Consider the following 17,654-nt stretch of genomic DNA (forward strand, 5'->3'; position numbering starts at 1 on the left):
TTTTGAAGAACTTAAAACCCCTCCTCCTAAGCAACTAATGACAAACATAAATACCATTAATAGTGTGGGAATCAGTGTAATCTTCATGAAGGGAGAGGGCTGGGAGGAAGAAAAGAGCCCCTGTGCTATAAGGAGACATGAGAGGATGGGGAGCTATTGATGGAGAAACTTACACCAGGACCTGGTGGGCTGAATTGGAAGAGAGGATTAGAACAGGGCCATTTCTTTTTTAATTACCATGCTTTTATCTCATGTGGGTTTTTACCCCCCAGATAAATTTTGTTCAGATTGTCTTTTGTTTCTTTGCTGACAATCTTCCAGAGAACAAATGAGTTTATGATCAAGAACGAAATGCTTTGGCAATGCTTTGGCCTTTTCTGCCAAAGCAGAAAATGTAAGGCAAATATTAAACAGTGTTAATAGAAAAGTAATTTCAAATGCACAGTGATTCATATCTGGACCAGGAATTTCAACCCTGCTCACAAATCTTTGTGGGAGCCATGTGCCCCAGTACAGGGATGATCAGAGCTCTTGCATGGTGCCAGGAATGGCCAAATCCTGTTCTGGCTGGTGAAGGCCTCTCCAGCTATAAACATTTCAGCAGATCTGTTTGGATGTTAAATACAAGTTAGTTCAATTTCATTTGTAAAAACAAACATGGTGCCTCTGTGACCTTCTAGGCAGTCAGTTAAAAATATAATCACCTAAACCACTGTGGAGCCAGCAACAATTCAACAAATAAGTCATAAAGTACAGCTAAAAGATGTCATCACCAAACAGCCTCTCCTCAAACTGCATGTTTTCCTCCTTTAAATGTGTATTTGCAAAACATGACTATGAGCAAGGTCCTCCTTTTGAACCTTGGAACTCCTCCTGGGAATGACCTGGTCTTCATGCAGAGCAGCCAGCAGGGTGGGTTGGTTGCAGGGATAGATGGAGTCTGAGCACTGTCTCCAACTTGGTTGCAAGAGGGAAGACCGAATGCTAGCAGAGGAAATGAAGAAGGATTAAGCCTTTCCATGGTGGTTATGTACTACACTGCTACCTCTGTGAGAGGCAAGTCCAGCAGTATTCTACAGTCTATGGAAGAGATAAAGTAATCATGGGATCGTCTGTGTTACGCAGGTCACACAACACCCAGGGCTGTTATCTCCAGGTGTAGACCCCTCTACGTGCCTCAGCTGTAGGTGTCCCCTCTCACATGACATGTCAGCCAGAAGTGAGCCAGTCAGAAGGGAGGACAATGAGATGGAGACTTGGGCAGCAGGAGTTATTTTCCAGTCTACTCCATGCCCTGCACTTTTAAACTTTACCTGCTCTTCTCGTCCAGGGGTGCATTCCTGCAGTGTGGGGAGCTGCACAGAGCCTGTCACCACTGAGTTTCTCAGGGACATGTGTGGAGTGCCGCAGGAAGGCAGTGAAGACCTCTGGGTGGCAGTGACTGCTGGGTGAGCTTTGTAAGCAGATCAATGTTGTGTCTCTTCTCCTTTGCATCTCCCAAGGGCTGAAACATTCGTTGGAGGGGACAGCTGATCTATGGGAGAAGGGAGCACCTCTGGGAAGGTGATGGTCTGTCATCAAGAATTAAAAGGGAGGAAACAAAGGTACATTCCAGGTACAAAGGTCCTTGGAATCAAATGCTGTGAGTGGAACAATTGCTGGGGCATCTGAAATTATTGCTGTGTACACAAGCAGTTACCTGATGGACCAGAGAGTTCCATCCTAGCCCTGCAGCATGATAGACCACTGTGCTGCAGAAATATGCCCCGGAATTGTGCAGGGGAAGAGGAGCAAGGATGGCAGTAGTAATGCCCAGCAGAGGCAGGAGAAAGAGAAAGGATGGCTTCATGTTTCTGGGTCACCGGTTCCCAGAGAAGGTCTGAGAGGAGAGTAGGATGATTTAGAGTAGATGCAAGAGTTATCAAGGAGAACTCTCACTGCTTTCAATGTCACTGGCCACCAAGGCCATTACCTGCCAGCTCTGGGAGCTGAGATGGCAAAACTTAAAAAGAGAGAGCAGGGCAGGGAGGGAGAGGCACAACGGGGGCAGGGAATCTTGATGGAGAGGGCATGAAATTGAAGTTGTGAAAACAATGAAGTGTGGCAGAGGGCCACTGAGTTATGTCAATGCTCCACAACTGGAGTTTGGATTGGGAGCAAAATGTGCTGGGAGTGTCATATTTGCTGCGTAAAACCAATGTGTATTTATGGGTCAGGTATGCGAGATAAGGGAATGACAGGCAAACACAGATACGTAACTGTCGCTTAAGCTGCTGTAGTGCAGGTTCGTTAGTGACCTACAGTGCCTTTCTCATTTTAGCACAAATTAATGAAAAAAAGACTGAGGAGCAACGAAAATACTTGATATGCATTTTGACAGAGATGGTTTCATCTGTTGGACTAGGTGGTTGAAATTCCACAATAACTAATTTAGGCTTCCTCAGCAGCTCTTTGAAGGCTGAAAGCTGTTGCTGGTCAAGTCTTGTGCATAATAAAATGCATTTTGCATTTTATCCCATTTTTGGCGTGTCCTGTATCGACCCTAATTTCTACAGGCACCCCTCAGCTACACTAATATAAGTAAACTCTGTGCCCTGTGCTGTGTCCTGCTGCATGTTGTCTCAGCACCAGTGGGTGCTATAGCTACAGGTATATCCCGGCATCTGTCTCCATCAGAGGAAAGTGATGTTGGGATGGAGCCGAACATGAAAAAACTCAGGCAAAGCAGTGTCCAAGGCAGCACCCCTCTCCTTCATTCCAGCTCCAAAATCACTTAGACTGCAGGGCTCTGCGTGGCTGTGGAATAATTTTTATCAAGTCCTAATACAAGGAAACATGAGAGAGTTTCTCAGAGGCAGAGTCCATTCTTAAAACAGTTGTTTTGTCACATGGCTTTCAAGTGAATTTGTGCAGTCTTTTAAAACTGAATGCCAAGTTTAGGTGCAGTCCTTGAGCCAAATCCATAATCTTGCCACAGTTACTGGAAATTATGCTGAAAGCAATAAATTGCACAGTTTGGTCTGAGAAGTCCATAAGCTTGTTAAGAACTTGTAAAGAGAAAAGGCACTGTTTATCATGATATTTTGGTCCTGACGTGGTCTGTGGTCCTCAACAGGAATCTCTGAAACTGAGGTGGAGTCTTCACAGTCAAAAGGATCTCAGCTCCTCCTAGTGAATTCATACACTGTGGCTCAGAGGTGTGCTCACCTGGGGGAAGCCAGGCTGCTGAGCCATCAGTGCACAGTGGCCCTTGGTGAGGAAGGTTTTGCCCAAAGATGTAGGTTAAATCCAGGTCATATTATGTGTTCAGCTAATTTGCTTGTGGTTTCTTTGGCAAGGACTTGGGGATGTGCACACGTGCATAGATTCACATATGCTTTCCATCTCCCCCTGTGTGGAAGCAGGCACCGCTCCTGTTTTTCCTGCGTAGGATATGTGATCTATTCTGGTGGCTGCATCGTGCAGTGCTGCCTCTAGTAAATATTCACAGATTTCCTTGTAAGATGATGCTTTTTATTTTTTTTCCTCTCTCCTGTGTGGATACACAAAGGCATGTGTTGTACCTGCTTTACCCCATGGGATCTACACAATCAGGTCCACAGGTTTTAATGGATTTCAACTCCCTTCTGTCTAGGGGTACAGTTTCCTGTCATGTTTTGAGCAGGAAGAACCGAGTCTTTTTTGGTCTTAGCATTCCTGCTTGCCTAGGCATTGGGAAGAGTTCTCTGTCTATTTTCCTGTTTGATTTTTGTGTGTGTTTTGTTTTAAGCAGGACAGAGTGCATGTGTGTATGTAATCCATGTGCTCAATTAAGGGAGGCATCTGTTGGGTTTATTTCACATTGCCGAGGAAGGACTGCAAGCAGGGAGCATCTGCTCAGCTTTTTGTCAATGGCTTGTTTTTCATAATTTGCTCTACAGGGTGAATGTTTGGGGAGGGGGAGGTGGCTTCTTATTTCTGAATTTTGTCTTAAATTTATTTTTTATGGTAGCTGGGGAAATCGGCTGGGATTTGAAAGTTAATTTTACTGTGAAAATGTCTAAAGAGGGAGAAACAAAACCATCCAAAGTAAGCAGTATTTATGTAACCTTAATAATACACTCAGAAGGACCCTTATGAATCATTATTTGTAGTATCTTAATGATGAAGTAAAAAGAATTTGTTATGGTGCTTTTTTAATGCCACTGGGGTTTTTAATTTTGCATTTTTTGAAAAAAAATAGCAAATTTTGCTTAGATTTTATTTTGGGGAAAGATAGGAAAGGCATCCAATATTCAGATGCTTTTTTGGCATTTTGTCAACAACAACAAAACCCCCTGATTTTAAAATAGAGCAGCAGTAGTTTCCTGTTCTTGTAGTTTTGCTTTTGTGCACTCAGATGTTGGCTGTATTGCACCTAGCTGATTTAGTGAGAGATTTAATTGCCTGTAAATGTATGTGCTTCAAAGGCTACTAAACCTGCTGGGAGTGTTTATACAAGTGTGCTTTTTACACTTTTTTTTGTGGAAATGTCCTCCAAAAGGGCTGTAGAGGATAATGACTTTGTGATGCCCTGGGAGGACACAGCTGCTGATGTAGTGTAGGGAACTCAGGAGGAGAAAGCCTGAAACTCCCCCTAATCCCACAAGTGAAAGACAAATCTTACCCCTTGCAATCAAACAAACAGGGATACAATCTTACATGAGTAGATGTAGATGCTGTGCCAGAGTAACCTGTGGACAAGATTTGGATCTTATTAAAAGTATTTAAAGAAATAGGATTTAAAAAGATAGTAACTGTGTTTTGTTCTGTAAGTGAACCCCAAGACAATGCATTTATTAAGCCACTTTGAAATGGTATTAAATCTGCATCTTTCATGTCATGAGTTGCGATGGGAGAGGAAGAGTGAAGTATTAATAAAAATAACTTTCCTGACAGTTCAGTCCCACACCAATAGCAAGAGAATGTGTGCGTGTGTGTGTATATATGTATATATGTAATTTAAATATTATCCATCACAATATAAATATGTATAACATTTCAAAATGTCAGATGAATGCCACTCAGCTGAACAACTTTGTTGACATGTGCTAACAGTATAACTTTAAAAAATAAAAAGCAGCTGACATCAGTTGGTGTGCAAAATGTAAATGTAGGACTGCAGGGACCAGGCAGGCCAAGCTTATTTCTGGGGGGCTTTGCTAACCTTGGCTGTCACAGAATAACATGTGTAAAAGGACAAACCACAATAAACTTTGTTGTAGCAGGAAAGTATTTTCATTGCTTGAAAAAAAAAATAAAATTCAAACTTTGTCATCACATTAAAAACATTACATGAGAAGTAATAAACATATTTACACTTCTGTTTTGATTATAAATATACATTATATACAAAATAATGTTATAAAACGTAGAAAGTTCAGTGCTTCTGATTTTTTTTAAATTACTGAAATACTAGTCTTCAAAATAAACTACAAACAGACAAACTAAAACCCATATTATTGATTTCTGAAGGTCATCTTCAAAATGGTCCTACGTGGTCAGAGCAGAAGGTCAGTAGTGGACAATATGAAGGGGTCTTGTCTGCACAGTTCAAGGGAGTAGATGGGCTAGTCCAACAACAGGCTTTACAAGGGCAGGAATATCGCTGTCAGAGAGATAGCACAGTCCAGGTTTCTTCTAAGAGATCTTGTTTCTCCCTCCTCATTCTGCCCCATGCCCTGGTCTCATTCATGAATGTCACGGCACTTTCCACTGGGGTGTCCAGTATTATTGCTGTAAATATGTATAGAAGAAAGGAGCTTCTGCCCGCCTCTGGTTTCCAGGGACAGACACAGCATATTTTCCATGTAGCAGTGGGTGGGTATGAAAGAAACAGGATGAGCCTAAAACCTTCTAACTCTAATCTCCACCTGTCTTGGCAGAGGGCATCTCAGCGGGTGCTTCACTACTGGGCATTTAGAACCAGGATGAAGAACAAGAATTGGAGTTTTGCAACCAGATGGAGAAATGGAGGGGTAAGTGGGTACACTGCTGCTGCTTCTTCAGAAAGTAGAAGCTGCAATTTTGAGACTATTTGCAGTAAAAGGTGGCACCTAATTCAGAAACACGACATAAACCCCTGAATTTGTGTCAAAATAAGGCAGGGGGAAGAGAATGAGGAAGGAGAAGAAAAGAAGTAATGTCTATTCACAATCACTGGTAGTGCAAAGGGCATGAAAACAGCTGAGACAGCTCAGCACATAAAGGTTCTAGGAGCTGATTGATTTTAAACGCATTTGTAAGGCTTTACATAGAGCTGGGATCATACCTTCTCCGTATCAATGGGGAAGAGGCAGTACACATTCCTTATCACAGCTTCCACAAAAATCATGTCCCACATCATGGCTTGAGTCAATCAGTTCTCCAAAGCATCACCAAATGAGATGACATGTAAATTTGGTTTTCTTCTTTCCTCCTCCTCTCACCCCTTACACAGTCTCCAGTACATGCAGCAGGAGAGAGGAGATGCAAATGGATGTGTAGCAGGAAGTATCAACCACCTCTGCCCAGTACTGTTCAGGTAACTGCAAAAAGAGCAGTCAAGTTTCTGTTTGGGCTTGTTAGATTCTCTTGACACATTATAGGCACTTTTAAACCCAGAAAAAATTGAGACCTCATTTATACTGTATTCCATTATCTGCATAGCAATGTGTCCTGCTTCGCACCTTCCATGGCAATATCTGTGACAGTTACGTGCCTCCTTATCTACCAGCACCTCCCATAACCAGAGTTCTGGAAAGCCAGGGGTCTGTCCATGAGGAACTGGCCTCAGCACCTTTTAAAACACCAACATTTTTAACCTCTCTCTTCCCTCTGCCTCCCCTTTTCAATAGCAAATGAAATTTCTGGTATCAAACTTCAAACAAGGGCAGTAAGAACAAAAAGGTGTATTGCATCTTTCAGTAAATTCACAGTCTGTCCAGTTCACTCAGTTCCATCCTCCGCCTGAGAGCAGCAAGTTGCATGTAATTAAAAACAGTCCAATCCAGTTCTGAATTGTAAACAATGCAGCAGGAACGTCCATCTACTGGCATCACCAAATCTGAGGTGCAAATGGGCCGATCTTCAGTCTTATACCTGTCGGGACGTAAAATAACACCAGGAATGAGAAGGAATCACAGCATACAGAGTAGTGCAGAACTAACAAACTATAATTCAGCTATGTCAAACTAAAGCAATTTAAGCCAGACATTACTGCAGTTTAACTCTCAGTGCTCAATGTTTTCAGCTGAGTCCAGCGGCAAAGAATTACCAGCAAAAAAAACCCAGTCATCTCTGTGATGAGTGGCCTCTCTACCTGGCCTGAGGGGGACAATGCTTACAAACCTGGGCATTTAACATTAGGGCTCTGTAAGAAGTACATGGTATACTTAAACAGCTTGTGTTTAGAAGCATTAAGCCTGAATGATGGGGTGAGAGATTCTAAGGGTTGTCATTCTGAAAACAGAAACATGTCTGGAGATGCATGATGTAAATTTGGGAGCCTAGCTTTGGTCAGCAAGATCTTCAAAGATACAGTATTTAGGTCACTTAATGGGAATGAAGCATCTAGCTGTCATTTGTATCTTTGAATCCTTTCACTTAGTCTTAAACTTTTAATATTGTTGGTTGACTTGTGTTCCAGCTTGCTTTCAAGGGGAAATCTGATATCCACCTTGGAAAGCGAGACGGAATCCTGCAGATCTGACTTCACAGATCACTGCTGTATGGCACAGCAAGCTTCTCTTTCCTGCAGGGTGAAAGTAGTCCTAACGATGGCTACACCAAAGAAGGCAGGTATTGGTGAACGTCAAATTGCCTTTAGCTTCCACTGAGACTTTTTCCAAAGGGCCAGTAATTCTTCAGGAACTAGTTGGTTCCTCAATATCTGCTTTTTAAAGTCTTTAAAGTTCAGTGTTAGGCCTTTCCTTTTTTTTGGGCATTCAACTTTTCAATATAACATAAAAATCGAGATGTTTTCATCAGTAACACCATTAATTTCTGTTAGAGAATACTTAGCTGGAGCTTAAATGCTAAGAGGTTGAAATTACCTTAAAACAGACTTTCTAAATGGCTCTTATGCCTATCCACTAACATATTCTGCTACCTTCCATCTTCTGCTAGAAATCTATAGCATTGCCTGTTTCCACAGAACAAAGATTATCCATTGTAGTCACAGGAAAAAGCATGGCTTTACATCAGTGAGCCTAAGAACGATTATTATTTCCATTTCTTCTGACCACCTATTTAAGAGGAAATAATCCTACAATGTGCTGAATTTTTATGAGCTGATGTTCTGTGTTTTCATCTACCACTGACTTATGTAAGCCCAAAACCTCTGGTTTAATAAAATCAGAGCAGCTAATTTTTTTATTTTCCCCACTGTATGTTCTGTGTGGGCCACAGAGGAGGAGACGTAAATGCTGGGAAGCATCACGATCCCTGGAAATAAAGGAGCCTTCTCAGATACAGTACTAAAGGATGTTTTACCTTTTTACTTTGTGAATTTATGCCTATCCACCTGTGTACTTACTTACCTCTGTGGCTATGATGCACTCATTCCTTTCTTCTGTTATCACAAAGACAGACTGGTACATTGAATCCCTTGGAGAGCATATCGCTGATATTCTGCATTCTGGCTTTTCACTAAGGCAGGGCAGAGAAAAAAGAATATTAGCTGACTACTAACAAGCCTGACTCCCAAAACCTAACATGAATATGGAGCGGTGGAATGAGATAGCCATGAAGGTGTGGAAGGGAAGTGCATAGGATCAACTTTCACATGTTCTGTGTCTGTCAGAATATTATGCTAGAGAAGTGGAAGTAAGAAACAGTGGCAGTCTTCCTATGCTCCTGTCATGTGCAACCTAACAGCGCGTTCCTCAGAGCCCTCGCTGTAACAGCCACATGCAGATCCCAGACAAGACCTTCAGCACCTGAATCAGAAGACTGATAAGCCACTGAATACCTGCCCTTTTCTCCTTTTGAAAAAGAGTAGTTGTTTTCACTCTATCATTCTTCTCAGTAAGCAGATCATCTTGCCTTCTTACAAAATGAAATACTTATTTTAATCACTGTATGCCTTAACTGTTGTTCCTTCAAGATCTACTGAGGAAGGAAAGGCACTTCTTACTTTCACCACTGGCCTAGCCACTCTGGGTTCCTTCACAGTATCCATACTAACAGCATCCTGCACAAACACTCAAATTAATTGACTTAGCTAAGGATACCACCTGGTTGTGACTCACATACTCCAGTATGAAGACTCCTGGCTTTGATCTGGTTTGTTTTGTATATTATCTGCTTGAGTTTTCTTTTTCCCTCATATGCTCACCTGCTTCTAGACTGATAATGAAGATGAGTGGCTTTAAGAAAGACTGTAATAAAGACTGCATTCTCACCTGTGTAGTCGGAGGGGAGACTTCTCTCCTAAACACTTTTCACTTTTGTAATATTTATCTTCCGGTGTCCCTCTACTTGTCAGGTCTTTTACCAGATTGTAGTCCAGTTTATGGTTCTTGGGTTTGTAGTTTGATTTCTCCAGCCCACAGTCCACTTCAAGGTCTTTATTTTTATTGGTGTTTTTCAGCTGGGAAGCTGGAATGAGATTGTCCTTCTGGAAGTCAGACAGGTTGTTCATCGTCTCCAACTCCTGCTCTGGGTGCATCCTCATCTGCCTGATGACCATTGCTATCATGCAGAATAGTATGAGCAAAGCCACCAGCCCCACCCCCATGGATATAGCAATCCAGGGGACTGGTTTAGGAGGAAGTGTAACGGGCACTGAATAAACTGGCAATTCACAGCGGTTGCCCATGAAGCCAGAAGGACAGTAGCACACAAAATTGGCACTATAAAGTCCACTGTAGCATGTGCCTCCATTCTCACATGGCCCAGAAGCACATTCATCTCTGGTTTTGATGTCACAGTTCCTGCCACTGTAGCCTGGCATGCATGTGCAAGTGTAATCGTTGATTAGATCATGACAAGTTCCCCCATTGGAACATGGGTTTCTGGCACAATCATTGATGTTTATCTCACATTTCTGACCAGAGAAACCAGCCCGACAGCGGCACACACGAAACTGCCCGAGGTAAAAGCAACTACCATCTGAGGGGAAAAAAGTAAAATGAAAATTAGTTTGCAATGCACTTCACTCAGAAATCTAAACCTTTCCCCGGTCAGCATGTTATACTACCTCAAGAAGAGAGAGGTTATTTTACAAAACAACCACACATCTGAAAGTTCATTCTACTTTACCTAATCTATCACTGTGCTTTAAAATTATGCCCCTTCTAAATATGTAATAGAGTTAATTTAATTAATTCTGCCATCTTCCTAATCATATGATAAACCTTGTGCATTGTTTTGTTGCATAGAAAATGCCAGAGAAAGTCCCGCCCCAGCAAGAGACTAAAATTAGGGTAGATGTGGAATACAGCTGGGGAGAGGGACTAATGTTCTAGAGGAAGAGTAGAGGTCAGATTGGATTTCTATCACTTCTGCACTGAAAAGCACAAATGAGTCAGGGTCATGAGATTTTTTGATAAAAAGACTCACCATTTGCACACGGGTTGCTTGTGCACCTGTCTACTTTTTTTTCACAGTTTGACCCTGTGAAGCCGAAAGGGCAAACGCAGGTGTAGCTGGCCCCTTGCTCCTTTTCCAAGCATGTGCCACCGTTGAAGCACGGAGAATCTACACACGTCAGAGCACTGTGCTCACAGTGAGTGCCATAGTAGCCAGGGGGGCACAGGCAGTGATAACCGTTCTCCATATCCTGCAAAACACAACATTAGGCCACTGTTATTTAACAGCAACAAATGATAGCTCCCTGCATGCTTAGTTTTGGTCAGCAGCAAGCGCTGTTCTGTCCCTTCTCATCCACAGCCTGATGTGGCAAAAGTGACACCAGGAGAGTAAACACCTGCAGGTCAGACTGTAAGGGATAGAGCATAGGTTCAGCCGTACCCAGCGTACAGGAGTAATTGTGCAGCTATACACGCAGAACAGATGTGGTTGTAGGGAGCATGCAGGCAGTTAGACAAAAACATTGCAAACACTACTACTGTCTAATGGGATCCCTGAGGTCTTCCCAGAGCAGAGTGGGAAGCTGTGATCAGGCCATTTATCCTCAGTGTGAGAGCCCTTCTTTATTTCACAAGACTTTAAGTTGCTTTGGCTTGGGTAAGTCCCACCCCTTAAATCATAATGAACTGTTTCTTTTTTCCAAGTACTGTATGTCCAAAACCTTGGGAGAAGGGAGGTAGGGTCCTGTGCCTTACTCTAAACATGCATCAGATTACATTTGGCATCTATAATCAATCAGCCTTTACCAATCCATCATTGGTAAGAACCCATCATTAACTGAGTCCGAAAACAGGCTGAAACACTAAATTACAGGAATCTGAAAGTGTGGAATTCTGTTTCACAGAAAGTTTCAGCTGATTGCCCCCATATTGTTTGACACTATCTTCCCATAGCGGAAAGCAACATTTTCTTTTATTTATGATTAAAATACAGACTTAGTGCATTTCTGCATGAATGGTGGTTTGAGAAGCTTATTTTTAACAGATCTGCTCCCTCACCAACCCTAGATCTTGCCAAGTTCTCATAATGGCTGCCACAGAAACCCAAGGATCAGTTGACTAGTTCTAATCTAGATGATACATCTCCTCCTGTAACAGACTTCCTCCCCTGACACCTCTCGGAAAGGGTTCAGTATGATAGTTGTGAGCGTCAGTAATGAACCTGTGTACTATCGAATTCCCATTATGTTGTTACAGAACCATTTCTGAAAAGGTACACCGCGGCTTGCTTCACACAAAGGCTTTACATTTAAAATGCCCCTACCGTGCAACTACCGCCGTTCCTACAGGGATTGCTGTCGCACTCGCTGATCTCGTGTTCGCAGTCGACGCCGGTAAAGCCGGGTTTGCATGCACACGTGTAGCTGCCCTGGCCAGTGTTCATGCAAGTTGCTCCATTTTTGCATGGTCTGTGGTGAGTGCAGTAGTTCAGATCTGCAAAAATACCAGGAGTTAGGAGAATACGTCTTTGACAGCTGGGAAAAGATATATCTACAAAATGCTGTAGTCAACAAAAAAGACAGAATTTCCAATGAAGTATTTAATTTTTCTATCAATAGGAGTACTGGAGATTGTTATCCAGGTTATTATCAGTAATAATCAGATTACCATCTATCACTTGAGCTCTGAATTTTGAGAGAGCTGGCAAAAATTTAACTTTCTTAGTGTTTTGGTATATTCTCCCTTTTTTGTGGACACAAAATGGTTAGCTGCAATGGGATTTAGGTACCAAATTGGAAAATGTACTTCATAAGCAGGTGTTCTCTGAAAGATACGCCACAGCACTATGAACACTTCATGAACAACATGTTAGACACTAAAAGAGTGAGCTCCATCTTTAAAAGGTGTGCTCTGAGGCACATTCTGGAGAGGCAGGGAGGAAAAATAAAAGATGTTTTGGCTTTGAGATTTAAACAAACACCAGAAATCTTTTATTGTTTATTTGCTCTCTTGTTATGGATGTTAGTAGATTAAACTGTCAAATGTTCTGCCAAGATCGACGGTTTTATTAATTTTTTTCCTTTAAATTTGAGACAGAGGTAAAGCGTAAGTTCATAGGACATAAGTAGAAAAACTTTATTATCTCTATAAACACTATAGAGTAATGTGTATGCAACTGGTTAATAGATAACTATAAGCAGAAAAAAAATCTGCAACTTTACTTTTCCTGCTTAATTCAGCCTTCACCATCTTAATCCTATAACTGTCCTGGAAACACTTAGCCTGCTTTGAGCACTTAATGATCTCAGCGCCAGCAGTGCATATATGGCCTTGAGGACATGACTGCTCAGCTGGCTACGGTTCAGTGATTCAGTGGGTTGAATAGGTGGAAGTGGTCTGGTGTACCTTAAAATGGAACCTGTACTTTTCATTCTTGCTTACATGATTTTTCTCTCATGCTCCAGACTTATCACATGAGTTAACTTCCTTGTATGCAAAATAAGGAAGGCCCGAATGATGGTGTTTACTGCTGATGGAAATTGTTCAGTAAATTGTTATACTTGTTCAAGGAATAAGTTAAACTTAGCTTGAGCAGGCAGAAAACTTGTCTGTTCAACACTCATCCAGATTGTTAGGTCTTTCTCCAAGAGAAACTTCTTTTGCAAGAGAAAAACTGCAGCTACCAAAAAGGTTTCCTCGTTTTCAAACAAAATTACTACAAGAACTGGTAAGTTAGGCAGCAGTGCAACGAACTGATGCCTGTGAACATGTACCTTGGGAAAATTTAATTCCAGATCCAGTGAGTCAGATTCCTTAGTGCAGTACTAAGGAGTACCCAACCTAGAGCTGTAAGTGCAAGCTTCAGAACTAACCTTGATCACAGAAGAGGCCACCCCATCCTTCATCACAAATGCACTGCCATTGTGTTTTACAAGTCCCGTGACGGCAGCCTATATGGGGGATGCATTCATCACAGTAGCGGCCTTGCCAACCAGGACGGCAGCTAAAAGAAAAGTCCAATTAAAACATTAATGACATGGAGAAGAGTTTAAGTTTCTATTACAAGATGACATTTTAATTGATGTGCAGACTGCAATTGCCATCTACTCACATGCATTCTCCAGGCCTGTTGCAATATCCATTCTGTTCAGTACATCCAGCCAGACAGATGGCTGTGAAGAGAACATAAAAAAGCATAAATGTTTAGGTAAATACACATGGCACTACAGAAGACACTTTTAAAGGATAATAAGCTTTAAAAAACACTTCCAAAAAGAGTTTTCCACTTCCAAAACTTTGTTTTAAAACTTCTTTGTACGGGGAGCTCTGGAGCAGGAGGAAGTGAACAGGGAGAGCCAACACTTGACAAGTTGTCCTTTAGTTTTTGTGTTTATGCAACAAACATGAACTCTTGCAACTCTTGCTAGAAAAGCAGAAAGTGGCTTTGGCTTGTGCTAATGAAAGACTGAAAAATCCCAGTGGTACCCTGAACTCAGAGTAAAGGCTCCCACCACTACACTGCAACACCTGTCTCATGTCCTCTGGTTGCAGGAATGGTTGGGGGCAGACTTTGCGTGAGCAAGCTGCTACCCTTTTACCTTGCAATAGCTACTGCTATTTAGGGCTATCAGCCAAGGTCCCTTTCCTGCCAGCTCCCTCTTTGCTGCTAAGGCTCGCAGAGGTGCAGCACAGCGTTGGGTGGTTGCAGCCAAAGGGGACAAAGTCCTCAGCGCGCAACTTTGCCTCTCCAGGCAGGGAGTGGAGACGTCGGCATAAAAACACGGCCCAGGCCACGGGAGGCCTCCGTGAGCTTTAGAGCCACGGCCGACGCCCGCGGCGCTGCCCGCCCGCCCCGCTCCCCGCGGACACTCACGGTCGGTACAGTACTCGCCGGCCCAGCCGGGCAGGCAGGCCAGGCTCCCGTCCGCCGCACACACGTAGTGCCCGAAGCGGTCGTCGCGGCGCTTGCAGAGGCGGGAGCAGCTCTCGCCGTAGTAGTTCTCACTGCAGACCACGCGGTAGGAGTAGCGCAGCTGGGTCAGCGGGCCCTGATGCACATCCTGCGACCAGTCCTCGCCCACCGACAGCGACCGCTGGATCGACACCTGGCTGATGAGCCACTCCTCTGGGGGCGGCCGGGAGCCTGCGGGAGAGCGGGCGTGGGTCAGCGGCTCAGAGCCCGCCGCGTCCCACGCCGCCGGGCCAGCGGAGCGGGATACCCCGCTCGCACATATATGTCCGCATACATACATGCGTACATGCATACATACACATACACATATATACATACACACAGGCACGCGTGTGGATATCGATGTGTGCAAGGGTACAAAAAGGTGGCCACCAGATTGTGCGAACCCCGGCCAAGGGGACTCAGCCGAGGGGCCTGTGAAAGGAGGGCTGCTGTGAAATATCCTTTTCCTCTCCTCTCAGAAAAACATCCCAAAGCCATTATTCCTTTCCAAAGGGCGGAATTCGAGCAAGGTGTAAAATACAGGAAAAGGCGGACGGGGCTTGCTGGCAGGCTCCCGGCTTTCTCACCGCAGCCCGCCTCGCTTTCCCACGCCAAAAATAAACCGGAGGAAACGCAATTGTGTTGGAGATTAGGCCGGGGCAGAATCAAAGCGGCCCCTGATGGATATCGTTGGGGGATCGGCTCCTGATGGTGGGATAAAGCCGGCCCTGGAGTTATAGTATAAACAGCTGAGCCGGGGGGGCCGCTCGGGACGGGGGGGACACGGGACGGGCCTGAGGGCGCTCCCGCCGCGCGGGCGCCCCCTGCCGGCGGCGCGCGCAGTACTCACCTTCCGGCAGGTAGTTGGCAGGCGCGTGCCAGGCCTGGATGATCAGGGAGAAGGTTCCCTGCGGGAGAGAGACCAGCGTCAGCCCCGCACCCCACCGCGCACAGCCGCACCGAACCGCACCCACCGCGCCACCGCACACCAGCCCTGCCCTGCCCTGCCCTGCCCTGCTCCGCCGGGCCCCGCGTTTGCGCTCTCTCCCCGCGGCTACACGCTTTCCTCCTTCCCTCCCTCCTACAGACCACGGATACACATCCCCACTTCCAAGGCCCCCAGCCCCTTGCTCTATTTCTCTTAATAACATTGATTATCCCAAGTGCTTCTGGTCTGGATGAGTTTTTTCATCGAGCTTTCCCTCCACACCCCCCCCCCCCCGCCTTTTTTTTTTTTTTTAAGGAAGTTCTGGAAATAAGTATAAAGGCAAAAGTAGTTTGATTACATTACAGGTTATCAGCCCGCCGCCGTTAGCCCGCTCTTGCCACCCTCCTGCCCCACCATCGCAATCGGGTTTAAAGCGGAATCTCACCGGCCACGTGAAGTTAAAGGGCAGCTTAATGGGGCTGTCAAATCTCTCTGTATCCTTGATGCTGAAGGAGTTTATTCCCAGAACCGGGGTGATGATGCTGCCGAAAGTGCAGGAGCCTGGGGAAACCACTGCCTGAAAATGCTTCAAACAAACACGAAAGAAGGTCCTGCAGTGGGGGGAGCAGGGCTTCCCGCTGGCCAGAGACCCGTGGCTATTCACGAATTCGTGTAGCTCCAGCTGGAAGACGCCGGAGCCGGCCACCCTCTGCACAAAGGGGAGACACACAAAATAGCCAAATCAGACCTTACCCGGCTTTGCCATGCAAACTTGCTTCCATCACCCACTTTACATTTTGCGAACCCTTTTTTTTTTTTTTTTGGGCATGTGCGATTACCTGCTGCAAAATCGTTAACAGAAACGTCAAGCCAAAGATGCGCAAGGCTGTCATCCTTGTGTTATTCGAGCTTCCAGTTCTTAGTGGGTTTAGTTTTCCTTCTGTATTCCTCAAATAGACCAAGCAAGCGCTTCTCGGTCGAGGGAGAAAAGAGAGGCGTCACGGCGATTCTCCTGGAGCAACCTGCTCTTCCAAGTATTCCCCGAGCACCAGCAGAAATCGAAAGGTAAAATCCAGGTGTCGATCCGTCCCCTTCTGAGAATTAATCCTGCAGCGAGCCGCCGACCTCTGATCGCTGTCGTCGCCTTTATAAACTCCAAAGCCGGGTGGGTTTGGTGAGAGACGCGGAGGGGAGTGCTTAGTGTGGAACCGCTCCTCCTTTAACCGGTGCTAACAGCGCTCAGTAAATGGAAAACTTGCTTCGCTTCGAGCTGTTTATATAGTTTCCTCGCATCCTCACAAGCTCATTATGTAAACTGTCAGTCAGACTCACGGTCAGATCCCTCCCCTTTCCATCTTTCCTTTCTGGAAAAAAGAACCAAATGTTGCGGAGAGCCCTCATATCCCGAATTAATACCCTGCTGCCGCCGCCGCCGCTGCCGCGCTGCCGGCCGAGGAGCCGAGCTGATTACGAACGAGCCGAGCATCTGTTGAGATATTTACGGCGCTCACACTGGGAGAGAGAGTTCCCTCGAAAATCAGACGGCTCTCCACAGGACAGCTTTCTACGGCGGCCGAACAATAGAGGATGAAATGTTTTAAAAATACGCTTGCTAGTTAGTTAGTTTGTTTGTTCCCCATTCCCCTCTACTACCCAACTCCACGCGTGTCCCCCGTGCCCGGCCGTGTCCCGGGGCGGCGGGACGGCGCGGCGCGGTGCCCTGCAGCCGCGGCCAGCCGGCGGGTAAGAGCTGCCCTGCCCGGCGGAGGCTGGCCCCGGGTAGAAACCAAAAGTAAAACGGTGTCTGCCCGGCAGGCGGGCACCCCGGGCGCCTCCCGGGGCGCAGCGCCCGGCTCTGGGGCGTCCGAGCCTTCGGCCCGGCCCCATTCCTGACCCCGGCTAACGGAGCCCACCGAAGAAAGGGTGGGTGATGGCAGGGAGGCGGGCACGGCGGGGATCGACGGACGCTCGGTCGCCCTTCCGAATTCGGTGGCGAACGAGCGCTCCAGCGAGGTGGCCGGGGTCGACAGCAGGGACGGAACTGGGTTTTCCCTGGGCTGCCCCGGCTCCCAGAAATAATGGGCAAGGGGAAAACTCGGGTGCCTGCAGGCAAGAGGGGCGGGAGCGGGGCCGCGGGCAGTGTCTGGCCGCCTGGCCGCGGCCGGGTTGCGGTCTGGCGTGTGCCATAAAGCCCTTGGCCTGATTGCAGCGTGCGCTTATTGTTGGGTCGCGTGTCCCTCAT

The 17,654-nt window shown here is 45.6% G+C and overlaps 1 protein-coding gene across 2 annotated transcripts; it reads right to left on the reverse strand.

The window, feature by feature from the left end:
- Nucleotides 1-6,241: 6,241 nt before the first annotated feature.
- On the reverse strand, nucleotides 6,242-17,009 carry DLL4 (delta like canonical Notch ligand 4). 2 transcript variants are annotated; one of them, XM_048307994.1, is made up of 11 exons: nucleotides 16,252-17,005; nucleotides 15,858-16,121; nucleotides 15,335-15,392; nucleotides 14,404-14,673; nucleotides 13,642-13,702; nucleotides 13,403-13,533; nucleotides 11,854-12,023; nucleotides 10,561-10,780; nucleotides 9,402-10,110; nucleotides 8,538-8,646; nucleotides 6,242-7,098 (listed from the first exon to the last, which is right to left on the reverse strand). In XM_048307994.1, exons 1-11 carry the CDS (start codon nucleotides 16,303-16,305, stop codon nucleotides 7,093-7,095), a joined length of 2,052 nt encoding a protein of 683 aa, XP_048163951.1. In that variant the 5' UTR covers nucleotides 16,306-17,005; the 3' UTR covers nucleotides 6,242-7,092. The 2 variants fall into 2 exon arrangements, with proteins under 2 accessions (XP_048163951.1, XP_048163950.1); XM_048307993.1 differs by lacking the exon at nucleotides 6,242-7,098 and having other exon boundaries at nucleotides 7,107-8,646; nucleotides 16,252-17,009.
- Nucleotides 17,010-17,654: the final 645 nt, after the last annotated feature.

This window comes from Corvus hawaiiensis, chromosome 6, assembly GCF_020740725.1.
Source record: "Corvus hawaiiensis isolate bCorHaw1 chromosome 6, bCorHaw1.pri.cur, whole genome shotgun sequence".
Taxonomy (NCBI): domain Eukaryota; kingdom Metazoa; phylum Chordata; class Aves; order Passeriformes; family Corvidae; genus Corvus; species Corvus hawaiiensis.

Excerpts from the sequence above, each read along its gene's own strand:
- DLL4 (XM_048307993.1), bottom strand. The coding sequence starts at position 16,305 with ATGACAGCCTTGCGCATCTTTGGCTTGACGTTTCTGTTAACGATTTTG. Across the intron at positions 12,024-13,402 it reads TGGCCTCTTCTGTGATCAAG|ATCTGAACTACTGCACTCAC; the intron begins GTTAGTTCTGAA and ends GTATTTTTGCAG. Across the intron at positions 8,647-9,401 it reads TCTCCCCTCCGACTACACAG|TGAAAAGCCAGAATGCAGAA; the intron begins GTGAGAATGCAG and ends GCCCTGCCTTAG.